The 18,713-nt window shown below is 28.8% G+C and overlaps 2 protein-coding genes across 37 annotated transcripts in view; both read right to left on the reverse strand.

Annotated features, from left to right (window-relative positions):
• LOC107455746 (zonadhesin) overlaps positions 1 to 3,160 on the reverse strand; it is a 346,128-nt gene extending 342,968 nt beyond the window's left edge. For all 34 annotated transcript variants that reach the window (XM_071181146.1, XM_071181200.1, XM_071181239.1 and 31 more), the window contains exon 1: positions 3,040 to 3,160. In XM_071181146.1, the coding sequence (XP_071037247.1) occupies positions 3,040 to 3,085 (46 nt within the window). In that variant the 5' untranslated portion in view covers positions 3,086 to 3,160. The remainder of the gene's footprint in view (positions 1 to 3,039) is intronic.
• Positions 3,161 to 11,844: 8,684 nt separating this feature from the next.
• Positions 11,845 to 18,713, reverse strand: part of LOC107455755 (uncharacterized) — a 37,388-nt gene continuing 30,519 nt past the window's right edge. For 2 of the 3 annotated variants that reach the window (XM_016073453.3, XM_016073445.3), the window contains exons 24-25: positions 17,210 to 17,409; positions 11,845 to 12,084 (exon numbers count right to left, since the gene is read on the reverse strand). In XM_016073453.3, the coding sequence (XP_015928939.2) occupies positions 11,981 to 12,084; positions 17,210 to 17,409 (304 nt within the window). In that variant the 3' untranslated portion in view covers positions 11,845 to 11,980. Of the gene's footprint in view, positions 12,085 to 14,602; positions 14,626 to 17,209; positions 17,410 to 18,713 lie in introns of all 3 variants that reach the window. The other variant, XM_071181255.1, reaches the window with a different exon arrangement.

The raw sequence follows: 18,713 nt of genomic DNA on the forward strand, positions 1-18,713 counted from the left end.
TAAAGTGTCGTTCTTACTGCACTGCTGAAGTGATTTGTTATTCTGAGTTTTGATTTGTTAGTTACCAAGGATGGGCCCGAAATGGATGTGCGCAAGGTAATATTATACTGGATAATTTTAAAAATTGATCATAAATAGCTTTAGAAGATAGATGTTTATTTAAGAAAAAATATTAAATAGAAAAGAGAAACATAAATTGCCTGTTTTGCAAATAATTTTAGCCACGGATTTGCACGATATGGATTAGCACATAGAAAAATTATTTAATTATCAAAGAAAAAAATTTTTTTCAATAGATAATTTTAACACGGATTTGCACATGGAAAAATTAACAAAGAAAAAATTTTAGTAGATAATTTTAGCCACGGATTTGCCCGAAATGGATCCGAAGCAAAGTAAAAATAAAATAGAAATGTGAATTAGAAACGAAACCAGCATATAAAATTATAATATACTTTATTTTTAAATTACACGGATCATTTTAAATTGTCCGCTCGAAAATGTAAAATTCTAATTGGCTGAAATGGAGTCCGTTTCACACTAAGCTATCAATTATCGATAGTACATATAATCAGGTTTATCCTATTATAGCGAGGAAAGTTGGTTATCTTGCTCCAAGGTTCTCAATCAATTTTGGGATTTGAAAGAAAAAATATGTAAGTCTTTACAAACCATAAATCTAGATACAAGCTTGTTCTTCGATTAAATATGGTTGCAAGATTTATCTTTTATGATTGATATAACCGAACACTTATCCGATTTAAATTTATTGTTACAAGGCAAGGATCAGATCCTTATGAACACGTTTGACATAATTAAAAAAGCATTCAAATGTAAATTATTTCTTTGGGAAAGGCAACCGAAAAATGAAGATTTAACGCACTTCCCAACGCGCAACAAGAACAAATCTAGTTTAGATGATACTGCATAGTATCAAAAATACGCAGAAAAAAATTTCAAATCTTAGAACAGAATTTGAAACAAGGTTTAAAGGTTTTAATTCTTTGGAAGACAAATTTTGTTTGTTTTCTTCGATTTTCTCAACAAATAACTCAGTACCCAGTTATATGAAAATGGAAGTGATTGAGATTCAGTGCGACTCAAATTTGAAAGCAAAATTCATTGAAGTGGGTGTGCCTGAATTTCACGAATATTTACCAACAAGGTTTGAAAATACTCGAAAATTCGCGTATGAAATTATTTCCAAGTTTAGAAGTACTTTTCAGTGAGAGCAATTATTTTCTGTTAGGAATGTTAATAAAGCTCTTGTCCGAAACTGTATTAATAACGCTCACGTAGGGTCAATTTTGAAAGTAGTCTCGGCCAATAAAATTTCCCACGAAATAGAAAAGATAATAGCAGAGAAGAGATATCAAGTATCAGGACGTAAGCAATAATTTAACTTTATATATGTTTATTACAATTCAAAATAAAAATATTTGTTTCTATTAACATTGAATTTTTTTTTCTTTTTTTTTTGCGGCCCACCTAAAGTTAAGCATTGTTTATTTGGCCCAAGTTAGCTTTTGAGTTTGACATCCCTGCTCTAAGCTATAAATATTAACTGGCACAGAAAATGTAATGAATTTAAGTTGCTTTTGATCGCATTTAATATAATTTGAAGTAATAAAGTGAAACAATTTGCAAAATAGCGCAATTTACAAAATTTAAAAAATAAATTTTTTTCCTTAAATGTGGGCACGTCGTATTTGCAGACTTATAAAGCTTATAACTCAGTTAAAAAATTCAAACAGTTCTAATAATATTTCTTTAAATGAGTCTTGATGTCATTTACACTAACTCCAATTTTTAGAAATTTTTATGAATTTAAAAACTTTTTAAAAATTAAAAACCAGTTGACAAAGTAGACGTAACAGATCGTATTAAGTAAACGTCAAATTTTGACCAACGCAAAAACATAGAAATTTTAAATCAAGCCATAATGATAAGCTATTACTACTAGTTTTCACCAAAGATAAAGTAAAATTTTCAAGAATTTGATGCAGTAGATTTTGGGAAACTATTGTTTCTCAGATTAGGAAAACTAATTAGTTAATTCTAAAGTGTTAAAAAAAGTAGTGTTTAAATTTTCGCTGAGTGAAAATGTGCACTTATACAATACATATTTAGTGAACTCAAACACAGGGTATACCGAGATAATAACCCTTGAAAAATATTTGTGAAATCCTTGTTAAAAGCAGAAAACAAAATAGTATAAACATTTGAGGTCACAAATAATATTTAAGCGAAGAAAAAACGCTATTGAAACATATCAAATCACTAGCAAGGTAAGTAGATAGGTAGGTAGGTATTTTATTTACGTCGCACTAGAGCTTCACAATGGGCTATTGGCGACGGTCTGGGAAATATCTCCGAAGATGATCCGAGGACATCCCATTACAGTTTTGATCCTCTGCAGAGGGGATGGCTCATTCGCTTATTGATTTATTCAGTCCCTCCTTACTCGTAGTGTTTCGTTAGTTTTCCATAATCTTAATATTTTCTCTTTGCTTAAATATTAATTTATGACCCTTATTGCTAATATTTTTTCTACTTCATTTCTAACAAGAATTAAGGATGGTCATTACGGAACACCCAGCATAAATAAAAATCTAACTAGAATTTGAAATTGAAAAAATATTTTAATTTTCATATTATGTATTATATGAAAAACAAATCTTTATGTGTACTAAAATAAATAACAAAATATATTTTTAAAAAATGTGTCGTTGGTAGGAGCAAATCTCTTTGTGAACAGAGTGATCTTCATAATTTATTATTAACTTCTTCATACCTTAGAATTTATTCACAGCAAAAAAAAACTTATTTTATTTGTTTAGAAATGCATTTCCTAATTAATCTGCGTTTCATAACTTTTAAGTAATTGGAAACATTGTAAAAAATGCGCATTTTATAATCTGAAGAAGGAAAAAAAAACAGTATTAAAGCAAAAAAGAGAAAGAAAATTTAATGAACACCAAAGGAATAAAGAGGTTCAAAAAAAAAAACCTCGTTGACATGATTGTATTAACTACTTACCCCCGTTCAAAGATGAACATATAGCTAACAGTAGCACGGACCACATTTTAAGCGTCCGAACATACGAGTTCAGGGGAATGGGTAGGTTAATCTCTTATAAGAGACATTTTGCGATTACAGCTGCACTGTGAAATTAAAACGCAAGACCAATTAGTTAATTGATTTTTAAAAGAAGATATTGATGTTGTTTCAGCCGTTGTATTAAAATGTGAAAAAAGAATTCTTTCACATGTAATTTAGGATAAGTATACACGAAAAAAGATTAAGAGAACTAAGTAAACATTGATTACATGATAACAAGGTCCTGCGGTTACTTAAATTGAAAATTTTCCTTAAATACATTATTTTCTTATGCAGCCAATAGCATGAAATATTAGAAAAAGTATTTCCGCTGTGCAAATTTGTAGAATTAGCTTTTTACGTGTTTCTTAAGACGTTTGCAATTTATTTAATAATTTCAGAAAAAAAAAATTGGTAGGAGAGAAGAACTAATGTAGACATGTTTTTCATATTTGTCAATAAAAACCTTATTAAATATAATTTCTCTGTTGTGAAATGCTTTTTAACAATAATTTGGACGATTTACTGCATTCTAGCTTATATTTGGACTTAAAAAGTTGTTTAGCTTTTCCATAACTTTTAAAAAAAGGTTGTTTTTGTCCACACTAGTCCCACAACACGGAGCGCTAATTTACAATCCAGCAGTCTTTAACGACTTACTCGCATTTTTTTTTCTCGGTATTTTTCTCTTGGCTGTCGTTTGTCATAAATGAAAGCTTTTATTTCTTTTAAAATTTGATATCTGAACTAAAAAAAGTCAAGAATCAAGTTTTTTTTTTCTATTTAAGGAAATGCCAAACGGGGGAACAAGTCGTTAAAGGCTGCTGAATCGGAAAATAACATGGAAAATCTATGAAGTTAGTGTGGACAAACTTGTTAAGCCATCATTTATAACAACGCACAAAGCCAAAATGAAATTAATTTCAGTCTAAGCATTATTAAAGAATAAATATCGGCATATAATAATTAGAAAAATAATTTGCAATAACGCATATCACTGTATTAAGAAAGACATTTTGATTGCTGAAACATGCATTTATTTGAAAACCATCATTCAATTCGATTTATTTGAGAAATATTTTGAAATTGTTTTTATTATAGCAAAAAAATTTAAAATGTCAACTTCAAATGTGCATTAAGATGCAGTTCTGATAGTTCTACCAGGTACTGGCAATGGGAGTTCGGTAACTATTTTTTTCTCTTGAGAAATGAGAAAGGTTCTTTGTTTCTTCTTAAGAATTGAACATCATAAGCTTCAAATTTTTTTCTTCACTCTATCAACATTATGCACAACATTTTTTTTTTCATTTAAAAAAAACTGACTACCACAAAGTCGTTCACTCTTATTGACTCAGTGATGTCATGAAGTTTCAATGAATTTATATCAATCTGATATCATTGCGATTTTAAAAAAAAAAGAAAAAGAACCTTGAATTGCTAAATTTTAAATGAAAAAATCCTTTTAAAGCCTGTCCACACTAGCCCCAAGAAGACACATGTTTATTAATACCTAGTGGTTATTAATTCAAACTATGCAGAGCACAAGTTAATATTAAAATAGGTAAAAAAAACAGTATTTATCAACTTTAATTGAAATTCTGAAAATAAAATATGTTAAAGCAACGAAAAAATTTTAAGTTATTCCTATACCTTAAAAATCTTCTCTTTTTCTACTGAAGTATTCAGTTACCAAAACATGATATTTCCACAGACAATATTGAAGATGCACCTTATTGGCTCTTGGCATTTCCGGCAAAATTAAATCCTAGTGCACTTTAGCATCCAAATAGAGTCTCGGTGCTGCCATCTAGTGTGGCAGAAACTAGACGTCCAAATTAACATGACCAACGGTATCTCACCCATTGTGGTGGTCTTGAAAGAGTCGATACCACCTCTAGAGAACGCACTAGGTCTGCTTATCGGCAATACCGATTGTGCAGCTCATTGGAAATAAAAAAAAAAATTAAAAAAATATTGAAGATGCAATAGAGTGGACAATTTGTGAATTTCTTTAAATTTTTAATAAGAGCGAATCTCATAAAACTTATTTCATGTTAAAAAATGTGCGCAAATTATCTGAAAATGAACATATTTGTCCAAAAAGTGCTGAAAGATTGTCTTTAAATGAGATTTTTTTTTATTACCAAAACAAGATATTTCCACAGTTTATACTAAAGAAATAATAGAACAGACATTTTTTGATATTTTTAAAATATTTCGAAAATAATGATTTTCTTAAAACTGGTCTCAGGTTAAAACATGAGAGTAATACTTACCGAAAATGCTCACTCTTTTCGAAGTATTGCTTAAAAATTTCTTTAAATGAGATTATTGATATTTTCACAGTGCATATTAAAGAAAAAAATGAACAATACGTGAGATTTTTAACTTTTTTTGTAAATAACGATTCTCCTAAAATTGATTTCATGATAAAATGTGTCCGTCACATTTTATGAAAATGTCCATATTTGTCCAAAAGTGCTCAAAGAAATTAAAATAAGATTTTTTCAAAATCCAAAACATGATATTTCCTCAGTTCATATGAAGGAAGCTATAGAGATGAGACTTTGCGCATTTTTTAAAAAGATAGAACCTCTTAAAACTGATTTCATGCTAAAATGTGGGCGTCTGATTTTCTGAAAAAGCCCATATTTGTTCAAAAGTGCTCAAAGAATGTTTTTAAATGAGATTGCTTTTTAATCAGAACCTTATATTTCCACAATCGATATTGAAAGAAGCAATAGACCAGACACTTTGTGAAAGTTTTATCAATTTTTTGAAAAGAGTGCAGTTCTTAAAACTCGTCTTAAGTTAAATAAAACAGGAGCGTCATATTTTCCGAAAATGCTCACACTTTTCCAAAAGTTGCTCAAGGAATGTCTTTAAATGAAATTTGTTTTTCAAAAACATGATATTTCCACATTCCATATTAAAGAAGCAATAGACCGGACACTTTGTGAATTTTTTTAAAAAATTTTGAAGAAAACGTTTCTAATAAAATTGGTTTCATAAAAAAATATGTGTTTCACATTTTATGAAAATGCCCATATTTGTCCAAAAATGCTCAAAAAATGTCTTTAAATTAGATTTGTTTTGCAAAAACATGATATTTCCGCAGTTTATATTAAAAAAGCAATTGACCGGACAATTTGTGAATTTTTTTTAAATTTTTTGAAAGGAGCAAATCTGTTAAATCTATTTTCATATTAAAATATGTGCGTCAAATTTTTTAAAAATGCCCATATTTGTCCAAATGTGCTCAAAGAATGTCTTTAAGCAACTTTCACATGGATGTGTACACTAGTGTTTTCAATTTACGATGTCTCTCAGAGGAGTTGAAATAAAAAATCATTCGATACATTCACTCAACCCATTGTCCCCACTATCCCTTCTTTCCCGAACTTGACTGCCTCCTTTGGGAAAACTTAAACTCGTTCTTAAGGAGCATGGTACCTTCTTAGAGTGTTATGCTTTTAATTATTTATGACGACAAGAACTACATTTGGAGCCAAAATATTATAATTTTTGCTTGTGAACTGACTCTTGTGACGTTGAAACTTCTCAAAACAGTTTTGAAGGCCAAACTAATCGAGATTTGATCACCAATCTTGTGAAAAATTGAAAACATTATTTAATGAATAAGGCGACTTTTTAATTCAGAATCCTTATATAAATTCAGAAAAAATAACAGTTGAAGACATTCTGTCGAGACTTTAAGTCACGCATCTCCAACAATCCCCCCTTCTAAATTTCGAATAGCCATACATTAACTTTTATTAAATTGATTCCACATTTCAATCAGTTTAACTAATTCTATTTCTATACAGTTCTAAAATTATAAAAGTCAATAGCATTAATACTTTCGAATAAAAAGTTAATGGTCATACCATTATATAATATATTTTAGTATGAACAGAGGGGAAAAACCTATATTGATAATTTATTAAAAAAACAGTTCTGCAAAAATTCTATCAGCTTAAAATGAATAATGGTGGATGTTTAGAATATAAATACGTACTATACCTGACACCGCATCCAACTTAAAAATAAATTCAGAACAAGAAGAGTAAATAAAATTTAAATATTATAATCAAACATTAATTTCCTTACTAATTTAAGTCCTTAGAAAAATTACACTTGTCTTCTTTAACACTCAACATCCATTAAAAAACTATGGATATAGAATAAAAAATAAAAATAAGTGACCAAACGATTACAGAAAATATAATAAATTCAGTGAAAATAATAAAAGAAAACGATAATTTTATCCTCCAATTAGTAACTAAGCTATAAGCAGAAGGGAGCTGTATACATTAGGGTAAAATGTGAAATCATTCCTAATCGCTTTAAAAAGAAAAAGAGAAAAAGGCGGCGTTTTCGCTTTTTTTAATTTCCTTTTTTTTTATGCATTTTTCATTATTAAAGTGTAGTGTCTTAAACTTCTCTGTACAAAAATTTTTTCGTTTTGGGAAAATGTGCTTAGTTATCTATTGACGTAATTTACAGTGTTTTATGTGACCGCAGAGATACCTCATACGATTCTAAGGTGGCCTTCCATTTCGATAATTTTTAAAAAGTATGCAAAACAATTTTAGACCCTCGTGTGAAATACTTTTATGACAGATAGCAAGCAAGTATTTCGTTACATAATGAAAATATGAGTTTGGAGATCAAAATTCTTTTCCAAGCAAAATCTTACCTGTAATTATTTTGCTCCCAACCAGAATTTTTATTTCTTAAAATAAAAGGAAAACAGTTGTTGAAATGCATGAAAAAAGTGACTTTTCAGTTCAACTTAATAAAGGCAAGAAAACAGAATCGTACTTTCAACTTATTTACATTAAAAAAAATTAATCGCTTTTTTATTAGATTTAATTGGCCACAATGCGAGGAGAGTAGTATCTTTTTAAGAGGCGAGTAGAAAATATTTAGGTCCTAAAAATATAGATTTCGCGGTGCAAATTTGGGAAATTAATTTTTAAGTGTCTCTTCTTAAGTTTAAAATTTAGACACTTTTTTAAAATTAAGTTTAAAACTTAACATGTTTGAAATGAAGTTCAAAAATTTAATTCCATAAAACTAGTAGTACGTTTTAGCGATACTTATTAATTAGCATATTTGAGATCAACCCCTCGAGGCATTAAGATTTGAGTCCTAGAACGTGAAAATCCGATCATTGGGATCAAAAGTTATTCAGGGTGGTTCTTTTTTGTGTATACTGAACAACAGGAGTTTGAAATTACAAGCGGAAGTCGTCAATCAAGCTTAACAGCTGCATGGCATAGAATACCTTACGTTCTGGAAAATTCCTGGCGTGTCGTGTATCCTCTCGTGTACGAAACTCTTCATTTCACCCCAGAAGAATTTCAGGCATGTTAAGCCCGGTGATCCGTCAGGTCAATAAATCATGCCACTACGACCTATTCACTGCTGTCCAAATGTTACGTTGAGTTGTCGGAGGTCATTCGTATAACCTGCCGAAGCTTCGTCGTGTCTTATGTTGTTGTTAATTTACGTCGCACTAGAGCTGCACAATGGGCTATTGGCGACGGTCTGGGAAACATCCCGGAGGATGATCCGAAGACATGCCATCACAATTTTGATCCTCTGCGGAGGGGATGGCACCCCCGCTTCGGTAGCCCGACGACCTGCGCGCGAAGTCGAGCACTTTACGGTAGCACAGTTTAACGAGGATCAATACCGCACACCCTCGGTCCCTACGCAGACTGATCCAAGTGGTCACCCACCCGCACACTGACCGTAACCAGTGATGCTTGACTTCGGTGATCTGCTGGGAACCGTGTCTTAACGATCAGTCCACTGCGGGACTTCGTCGTGTCTTAACCATATGAAGTGGTGCTATCACAGAGGAATATGTTATGAGTAGGACTGGGCGATATTAAAAATTATATATCGTCAGTTTTGCATCGCGATATAGCGATGTATCGCGATATAGTATTATTTAATTTCATTTACTTGTAAGGCACAAAAAGTCAAATTTCTATCAAGACTTCATACGCATATTGATTTAAATCAATTTATAAATTTGAAAATATATATGTTTTGCTAAAGAAAGATATTAAATAAATTGACTAAGATGTACAAATCTTACTTAAAATATTTATTGAAAAAATGTGTGTAGATACAGAATGAAATATTTGCACTTCTTTATCGTTTATAAGGTATAAGCAGTCTTAATTTAAGTTAACCCCTAAAACACCCTTAATGAAAAAAAATATTGTTATTAAACAAAAGCTGATTTTAAAATTTCAAAATATATTTTAATTAAAATAAAAGTTAGATTGACTAAAAGCCGAAGTTTAAAATTAAAAATGTTCGAATTTTAAACTAAAAAGTAAACATAAGATTTGTAATAATTTCTTAAAATTTTCGTTCTCTGAAAGATTTCTCAGTTTAAAAATAAAAAGGGAATTTTATAAAGATATCTAGCTGAAATTATTGAAAGAAAATTTAAAAAATTAAAAAAAAAGTTTGTTAAGAAATTCATTATACACTTAAAACAAAGTGTTAAAAATATTTTTTTTTTTTTAAAAAAAAAAACTTTTTTTAACAAATCAATATTTGCTTGTACTATTATGCGTAAATAATTACAGAATTATTAAGTTCGATCGTAATGTTCAAATTCTTAATGAAGAAGTAAACACAAGTTTTGTTATATTTTCTAAAAATGATCACGCAAATAACAAAAGATTTCTTAGTTTAAAAATAAAAAAATAAATAAAAGTGAAATTTATCAATATATTTACCTAACAGCATAGGAACAAAATTTAAAAAATAAGTTCGTTAAAAAATTATTTGTATGCTTAAAACAAAGAGCTAAATAAATTTTAGAAAAAAAATGCTTCTTAAACACTATTTTTATTATTATTTCATATAAATAATTAAATTAAATTAAATAATGACCGAATTATGAACGAAAAACAAAGTAAGGCAAAGTTTCTTAATTAAATTCTTAAAAATAAAAACAAAAGAATTGTGATATTCGGTAATATATTTAGCTAATTAACTAATAATATAAAACGAAAATTAAAAAAAAATAATGATTTTACTCTCTAATAAAACGAAGTAGTAATTGATAAAAAAAAAAAAAAAAAAAAATGAATAAAATTCGCAAACTTTTCAAATTCTTTTGAACAAATAAAGTTTATTGACTTATGTCCAAAAAATAAGTTTTGTTTTAACTTTATTTCTAAAAATAAAAACAACTCAAGATTTATAAATTTAAAATCAGTAATAGAAGCCCATTAAATTATTAGAAGTTTTATCCGAAAGGTTTTTAATAAATTAAAAGAAAGTAAAAAAATAACCTAACAAATTTATTTACTTTGTAATTTAATTCCTTATGGGTGCCTTAAATTAGATTTCCGATAATTTTCACATTTAAAAATATAAAAAAAGTTTTGTCAGAAAATAAATAAAAAACTTACCTAATTAATGAAGAAACTTTTCTTTATAAATTCTTTTCAATAATAGATTGCGTTCAGAACAAGGTTACGACGGCGATCACGAAGTTAATCCCATTGAAAATAATCTACAAGAAACGATTTCAAATCGCGAAGGTGCGAAAACGAACATGTGATATAACGATATAAGGTCTCAAAAGTGATTCTGATTCTACCGCTCATCAGTCAAGGCCGTCTCAACATAACGAAACAATATCGTCTTCCACAGCGCGAGTTGGCATCGGAACGTAAGAGAAAGTCCTTGCGTGTATCGCTATATCGTTATATCGTCTTCTTCACTCGACGGCTTAAATCAGATTTCTGATGCATCGCTTGGAATGAAAGTTGCTGTATCGGTTTGCCGATATAGGCGTTAAATCGATATGTCGCGATATATCGATTTATAGTCCAGTCCTAGTTATGAGCCTTCTGTAGTACAACTTTTCAGTAAAATGTTTTCTGTCCTATTAATGTATATTTGTTTCTATTCTTTTTCTTTAATTCTTTGCACCATAGCTCGCAACTACATTTTTGACGTTTCATTGCAATTTAATTCCAAATCGTCTCTGTGTCCCTTCTACATCCTGTAAATTTGTCAGTCTTGTAGTGAAACACTTTGCATTAGAAACGGTCTTCAAAGATTCAAAATAAATGTGAAATGGTTTATTATTGTGTTGTTGTTTGTTATTGCTTATCCCCTTGGTCTAGAGCCCTAGACCAAGTTCAGAAGATCATGTCGCATCAGCAAGTCATAGACAGTCTCTCCATCACTCATCTGTTGCCTCACAGAGGCACCAATGCAATCCAAAGGATGAGATGGAGAAGCGATGGCCGAGCAATGACAATAGGCATAAGTCTTTTCTTTCGCTCTGAAAGTTAAACACTTTATATGGCCGGTCCTAAGTCTTGACAAAGCTGTTTGAGCAAATTTAGGACAAGTGCACTGCAGGGATAATCCGGGCATTTGGCGGCATACAAATCATGATCTGGTGGGTGCTTCCACGCTGAATTTACCCTAGCTAATTTCAGGGAGTGAACCTTAGAGACACTAGTAGTTTAGAGGAAGGGGGAGTAAATTATTGTGATATTGTATTATTGTTTATTATTGTGATACCTTTTTCCCCCTTTGATGTCTTAAACTTATAATGAAATTCATATATTATTTTCTCCATACTAAAAATTAACTGACAGCATAAATATAATAATAAAATAAACATTACAAAATCAGCAAAAATTAGGATCAGCAAAAAAATTAAAAGAAAAAAAATCATATGACAACAAATTCAAAATAGTAATATAATGCTTTATTTCTGTACAAATATCTACAAGAATTGAAAATTCAGCAAGTATAACCCTTCACTTGAAGAGAAAGTTGCAAATGTTATAATTAAAATCGCAATCTGCTTCCACTACTTAACTCATAAACATTTCCTTCGACTTTCTAAAATTATTTCAAGAAACCTTTTGAATCCATCATCATTCGTTACTCCATATTTACGAGTCACTGTCATTTTTATCAGACCTAGAAAAAGAAAGTAAAACAAATTTACAGTATTTATCTATAAGAGACATTGACTTTGCAGGTATACATCCATTAATTATATTTCATAATTAGATACGTAGGAAGAAAAATTCATTAACACTTGCATACGTAAGAAAATTTTCTGAATTTCATTCTTCAATTGTTTCGCAAGCAAAGTTCAAATTCTTAGTTCATTAATCAAAATTTAATAGTAAGAGAATTAGCTCTATTTTTTTACGCATGCTTGACTTAATCTACAAAATTTTAGTAATTAAAATATGAAATTTATTGGGAAAAAATTGTTTTGTTTTTACTTCATATTTATAAAATCACTCTCCTGTCTACGATGATGGAATTTCGCAATCGAATTTTCATCCACTTTCCAACAAACTAGAGAACCCAGATTTTTACTTAAAATCCGTATCTGATGACCATGCAAGAGTCAATCGTTTACTGATTATTACAAGCAGAATTTATGAGGACACAGCAAACCTATTGTTAATTAAAATTTCGTCAATCTTCCAATTAATTATAGAACTCAAATTTAAGTAGAGAATAAAGAGCTCAATTGTTTTTAAGAAGTTGCAAGTAGATATATTGTCCTAATGTCAGGAAAAATGATTTATTGTCAATCTAAATTTTAATGCATTTCTGAAAAGCTAGAATACTTACTTTACGATTTTAAGTAGAGCTCTGAGTTGGATGATAATGAAAGATTTAATCTTTCCTGAATACTAAAAGCATAATTTTTGCATTATTGCCGACGATAGTTTATACTGTCAATCAAAACTTTGATCACTTATTGATTAATTATAGAATGCTCAAATTTTTTCTGTGGAGCTCTGTGCGAAATGCCAATAGAAATTCAAATTGATTCCTAACTCGTACAAGCAAAATTTATTACCAATTTATTGTAAATCGGGATTTTGACCATTTACTGACACAAACATACTAACAAATACGAGACTAAAATGAAAATTTTAATAATATAAAATAAAAATTTTAAAAACTATGTTTCTTAATTAGACTGAAAAAGTGAAAATAATTTTATTTTCATTAGATCTTAAACAACATGAAACGTAGGCACATAACTTTCCCAATAAATTTATATCACAACTGAAAATCTCTCACTCATCTTTTGAAAGTGATGTGGTCAGTATTTTTTGTCTTAAATCTGGTAAATATATAATTATTTTCTCTTTTTCATACTTCAAAAAAGCAGTTTTTTAAATTTTATTATTACTTGATTAAGGCAGCTTTCTTCATTACTTGTAACCACACTAATGCCGAAACATAAGTCAAAACAATCCACAGTCAATAAAAAAGCATAAAAAAATAATGGTTTTAACTCGAGGTCCTACTTTATAGCAGGGCCTCGAGTGTTTCTTTTTAAAGTAGAAAAACTACATAAAGCAATTCTCGATAAACCACACTAACTTCGTGAGTTTAAACAATGAAATTTGCAGTTAATAAATGTCTATAACTAATAAGTAAAAAATATTGACTTTTTACATTACTTGTTTTATTATTAGTTAAAATTTCAAAAGCTATGCAAAAGTGATTAATTTATTTGCTAATAGTTCTAAGGCAGCAGAAAATTTAAATTTTTTCTATCGATAATGAATCCCTAAGTGCATATTTTGCACTTTTAAGCATTTGTATCTAAAAATGACTTTAAAGAATTTTGGGCCGGGAAAGCCTGGTTGGTAGGGCACATGGGCCCGTGTTCAAGAGGTCGTGGGTTCGATCCCTGCAGGGCAAAAATTACCTGTGTAGTAAATGGTGACTGACGCACGTTAAATCTGTCGAGTCGCAAAGTCCTCCATGTTCCCATAACAAATCAAAGCTCTGGGGGTACTGATCCAGGAGTTTCCTTATCCTCTAGATTGGTTCAAAATTACAAGGTTACGAAGCTCAACATTAGTAGTCATGAACCTAAAAACTCGTTTGGCTGTTCAACGACGGATATAAAATTTAAAGAAATCTAAGATTAACTCATTTGTCTCAGACTAATATTGCCATAATTAGTAGGTAATTTTAAAAATAAGAGAAATCATCTATACAACACAAAATTCCATAAAAGGCAAAGCCACAGGTTTCAAGATTTGCGTTATAAATATCTACTGCAGTTAGACTGCTGATTTTGAAATTCTAATTTACTCTTGTCTTAGATTCAAATGAGAAAAGAAAAAGCTTATATTCTATGTTAAAAAATAGGCATGTAAGGAAGATTTATGACTTGATTAAGAAAACATATTTAAATTTTTACTTACCAACTGCCTTATCATAAATCGTTATTTAAATTACATTAAATTTTATTCAACATAGTTTAAAATAATGAAAATATAAATTCAATAACTATAGTTTATTTGCTAAATATCAGAACATAGAGTCTCCAAAGGGTAAGGGTAAAAGGAAATGAATTTAATTAAACACTAAAAAACACACATTCAAAGGGGACTAAGGATTGGGGGGGGAGGATGAATCAGGATTAATTATAAAAATATTTGATAACTACCTTTCTGTAGCTTTGAAGCCACACTGAAATCCATGAAAATAGTGCATAAGATGGGAAAAATTCATTATATTAATGATTAGAAAATTAAATATTTGTCATTTCAAGTCAATTAAATAATCTACAAATATGTTTAAACATTAAATAATCTTGAAAGACAAACTTAATATGTTGGGTTCTTAGACTTTGAGGTTGGGCAGCTCTGACGAGCAGGGCACATCAACCAGAGGATATGTTGGGTTCAGTAGGTTTTATTATTTTTTACAATGTTAGCATCGAATTAACTTAGCATTTAAAACAATAATTCTCAACACTAGCGGAAAATACTGAATCCAAAAATCCAGTATTTAAGAATGTACCAAAATATTAGAAAATTAAATCACAATATTTTCATTTTTACAAAACTGGTGTTCTACATATCAACTTTTAGCACCATTTTTATGATAAGCATAGAGCCCATAGACTAACTTTTGGCAAAACTTGACACAAGAATCATGAACATTGGTTACAAACTCACAACACTTACAAAAAATAGAAAATTATTATTTATTTGCAAAAAACCTTCATTTTATATGATGACAGCTATTGAAAAACACCTTTAACTGTGAGTAATTGCACAAAATATCAGCAAACTTGCACAAAAATTATACAATTGTATAAAACTAAATAAAATAAAATCAACAGGAACTGAAATAAAAAAAAAGTTATGTACTAAAAATAAAAATTAATGGAGAAATGTATGGTATCTATTTTGTTTAAGAAAAATGTAAGAAATGATCATTGTGATTGACATCAAAGATACTCAATTAATTTTGGTAATAGGTGCAGAACAAATTTAAAAAATAATCTATGTACCAAAAAGCAAAATTAATGAAGAAATTGTAGTAGTTTCCTTAAATGAAATGTAAAATATTGCCAATAATGATTAATTAAATTTGGTAATAGGCATTACTAGTATTATAGTTACTAGTGTAGTTTTAATAAGTAGTAAAAATATTAATATAAGTACAATGTATCATATTATTATATTTGGTACCAATTAAAATTGCATCAATACTGAACAATTTTATAATAGATATTGTGGAAAGAGATTTTTACAGCTCCTAGAAAGTGATAAGCACTGGAGAAAAATGCTTTATTGTAATAAATTTTGACTATCATGCCAAATAATACTTAATACAGTTAATCGTTATTTTGATTGGATGAACTACTAAAACTGTGTTTTGCTCAATCTAATGATGTAAAACCACAGGAAAGGGCAACAAATAATAAATAAATAAAATTGTAATTATTTTAGTTTCAATCTACATTTATCATTCAAGAGTGGTCAACAAATCTGCCCTTCAGATGCCTGTATGACCTAGGTCATTCTCCCGGTGGGCATTGGAAGAAAAAAAATCTTCATTTATTATGTTGGTATATGTGTTTCAGATTCATGTATGATTTAAGAGTCATTTAATACTGATTTATCGATTATTTACTTTTTCACCCCATGCAAATAACAGTAATTCAGCTAGTTTATAATAATTAAAATTATTAGATCATTAAAATTTTTTGCCCTGATTAAAATTTTAAATAAAAAAATAGTGAATTTTTAGAGCACCAGAATTTGCCCATAAAAAATTAAATGAAACTCACTAGAATGCTCATTTTTAATATGTTAATTAATATCTGAGCAGGTTTTCGTTCTTTCTAATTAAAACAAGTTACGAAGCAATCTTGTCCTATGAAAAATTATAACTAAATAAAAACTCAACACACATAAGTGTAAATAGTACTAAAAATATATCAGTTTAAAGCAATTCTAAAAGAAAACTAAAATTCGAAAATATACCACTTTAAAGATTTGTTAAATTAATTACATTGCTACAAAAATTAAAATTAAAAAAAATACATGTTTCTAAAAGTGTGCCTTCCTTTATCAGGTAGTTAAAATAAATGTGGTCCGTGGAAATCAAGATTCAGACAGAAAAAAAAAAGTTTTTTGACATTAAGCAGACAAATACATACAAATTTAATAAAGAATGCCATCTGGCGACATTAAAAAGAAAAAGACTTTGAAATAATCCTTCCCCGGGAATGATAACAATAAACACTGTCACTTTTAAAGTCCATGTCATTTTTAACCATTATCATTTTTGTTCTTCACTGTCAATGTCCTTTTTACTGTTCATTGCTATTTCTAACAACTTACTACATGAACTTAAATGAAAATAGTTAAAAATAGAAATGTCATTAAATATTCTCATTTATATTGTTCATTGTTATTAACTATTTGAAAAATACATACTTATCCTGAACATATAATTGTTGAATACATAATTGCGTTTATTCTGTAATATGGAATCTTAAAAAAAATTAATAAATATTCAAAATGAATAATGGAAGAAAACTTTGAAAACCCTTTTAAAATTATTAATAAGCTAATCAGAGTGGTTTGAGATACTAAATATATAATTGAGTCAAAATACCAATTATATATTTTGCACTTTTAAGCATTTGTATCTAAAAATGACTTTAAAGAATTTTGGGNTATATATATTCGTATCTTTCGTTTTATACAAATGAAATTTGAAGAAATAAAAGAAAATAAATTGTGATGCCACTTACGTTCGAAAAATGCTCCTTCATATTTTTTATAGGTTTCAGTCATTGAAGTTAAATCACTGAATTCAGCAGTCTCATATTGTTTGGTGAGGTTGTTAATTTCCCAATCACAATTAAGAGACCAAACGCAGAATTTATAGATTATACGTAACATGACTTTCACCATTTCGTGAAGAATTTCTGTTTCCTTTGTTAGAAAACACCTGAATAAGCAAAATGAAAAATAAAGAAACAACATGAACAACATAAAAAGTCATAATTAATTTATCCCATCATAAAATTTATGAGATATGACATAACTATTTAAAAAAAAATATGTGCAGTCAAACTGAATCATATTTTAAAATAAATATGCTAAAAGATTGTGAAATTTATTTATTGTCTATTTTAATGTATCGAAAATTGAACAAGAGCATAAAAAAATTACAAAAAATTTAAATAGTATGAAAATCTAAATAAAGTTTAGTTACATTAAAAACTCAATGTATTAAATCTGGCACACTACAAGAATCTTGCTATTCACTTGATACCTTCATGAAGCTAATGTTAAAGATGCACAACTCATATTTTCTTTTATACTAGGTTAAAACGTATGAAATATTTCTTAAAGTGAAAATTTTGTAACTGTTCTGTTATGTCTGTTCTGTTGTGTTACATTCTGTTTGGATTCAGTATGACAGATATTATGAGAGATTCACTTGATACTTTCATGAAGCTAATCTTAATGATGCAAAACTCATATTTTCTTTTATATTATGTTAAAAATTATGAATGATTTCTTAAAGTGAACATTCCGATAGTGTTCTGTTGTGTAACAATCTGTTTGGATTCAGTATGATAAATCTTAGAGTACAAATGCTTTTTTTAAGTCTCAGATATTGTACAAAGAAAAGAGTTGAGCTCAATTTCTAATACAATTTTGAGATAAAAAAAATTCTTTAACTCATTCTTTCTTCCTTAGAATCCTAACCCCTTGCATTTTGACATTTGTGACAAAAATGCCTATTTCTGGCTATTGAACATTCCTCCTCTCCTTTTCATTAAAAGAAATTGTTTTACAAACAATTAACTGCAACATAAAAGCAGTGATATTTTTTGTATTTATTAATGTTTATTAATTATAAAACAAAAACAGATTATTTTTAAACTGTAAATAAAAAAAGATTCAACAGTTGGATTACATAATCTATAAAAATAAAATTAAAACGATTTGTATCTGCCTCAACATTTTAGAAACAGTTTGCGCTAGTGTGCCCTGAAATGTGGACAATGATTGTTCGAAAGGGTCCTTTGAAAAATAAATCTTTTATGTAGGTTTAATATTAAGCATTGTTACAAGTTAAACTGCAGATGCTTTTTCAAGTATTTAAAAAATATGTAAAAGATTTTCGTTAGTACACAGCTCTGTTTAATAAAAAATGGAATTAATGGTATGTTCTTTAAAACTTAATCATTTCTTATTCATTGCGTCAAGAAAGCTCAAGGATCAATATGGCTAACACGTGTG

This window comes from Parasteatoda tepidariorum, chromosome 1 (assembly GCF_043381705.1).
Source record: "Parasteatoda tepidariorum isolate YZ-2023 chromosome 1, CAS_Ptep_4.0, whole genome shotgun sequence".
Taxonomy (NCBI): Eukaryota; Metazoa; Arthropoda; class Arachnida; order Araneae; family Theridiidae; genus Parasteatoda; species Parasteatoda tepidariorum.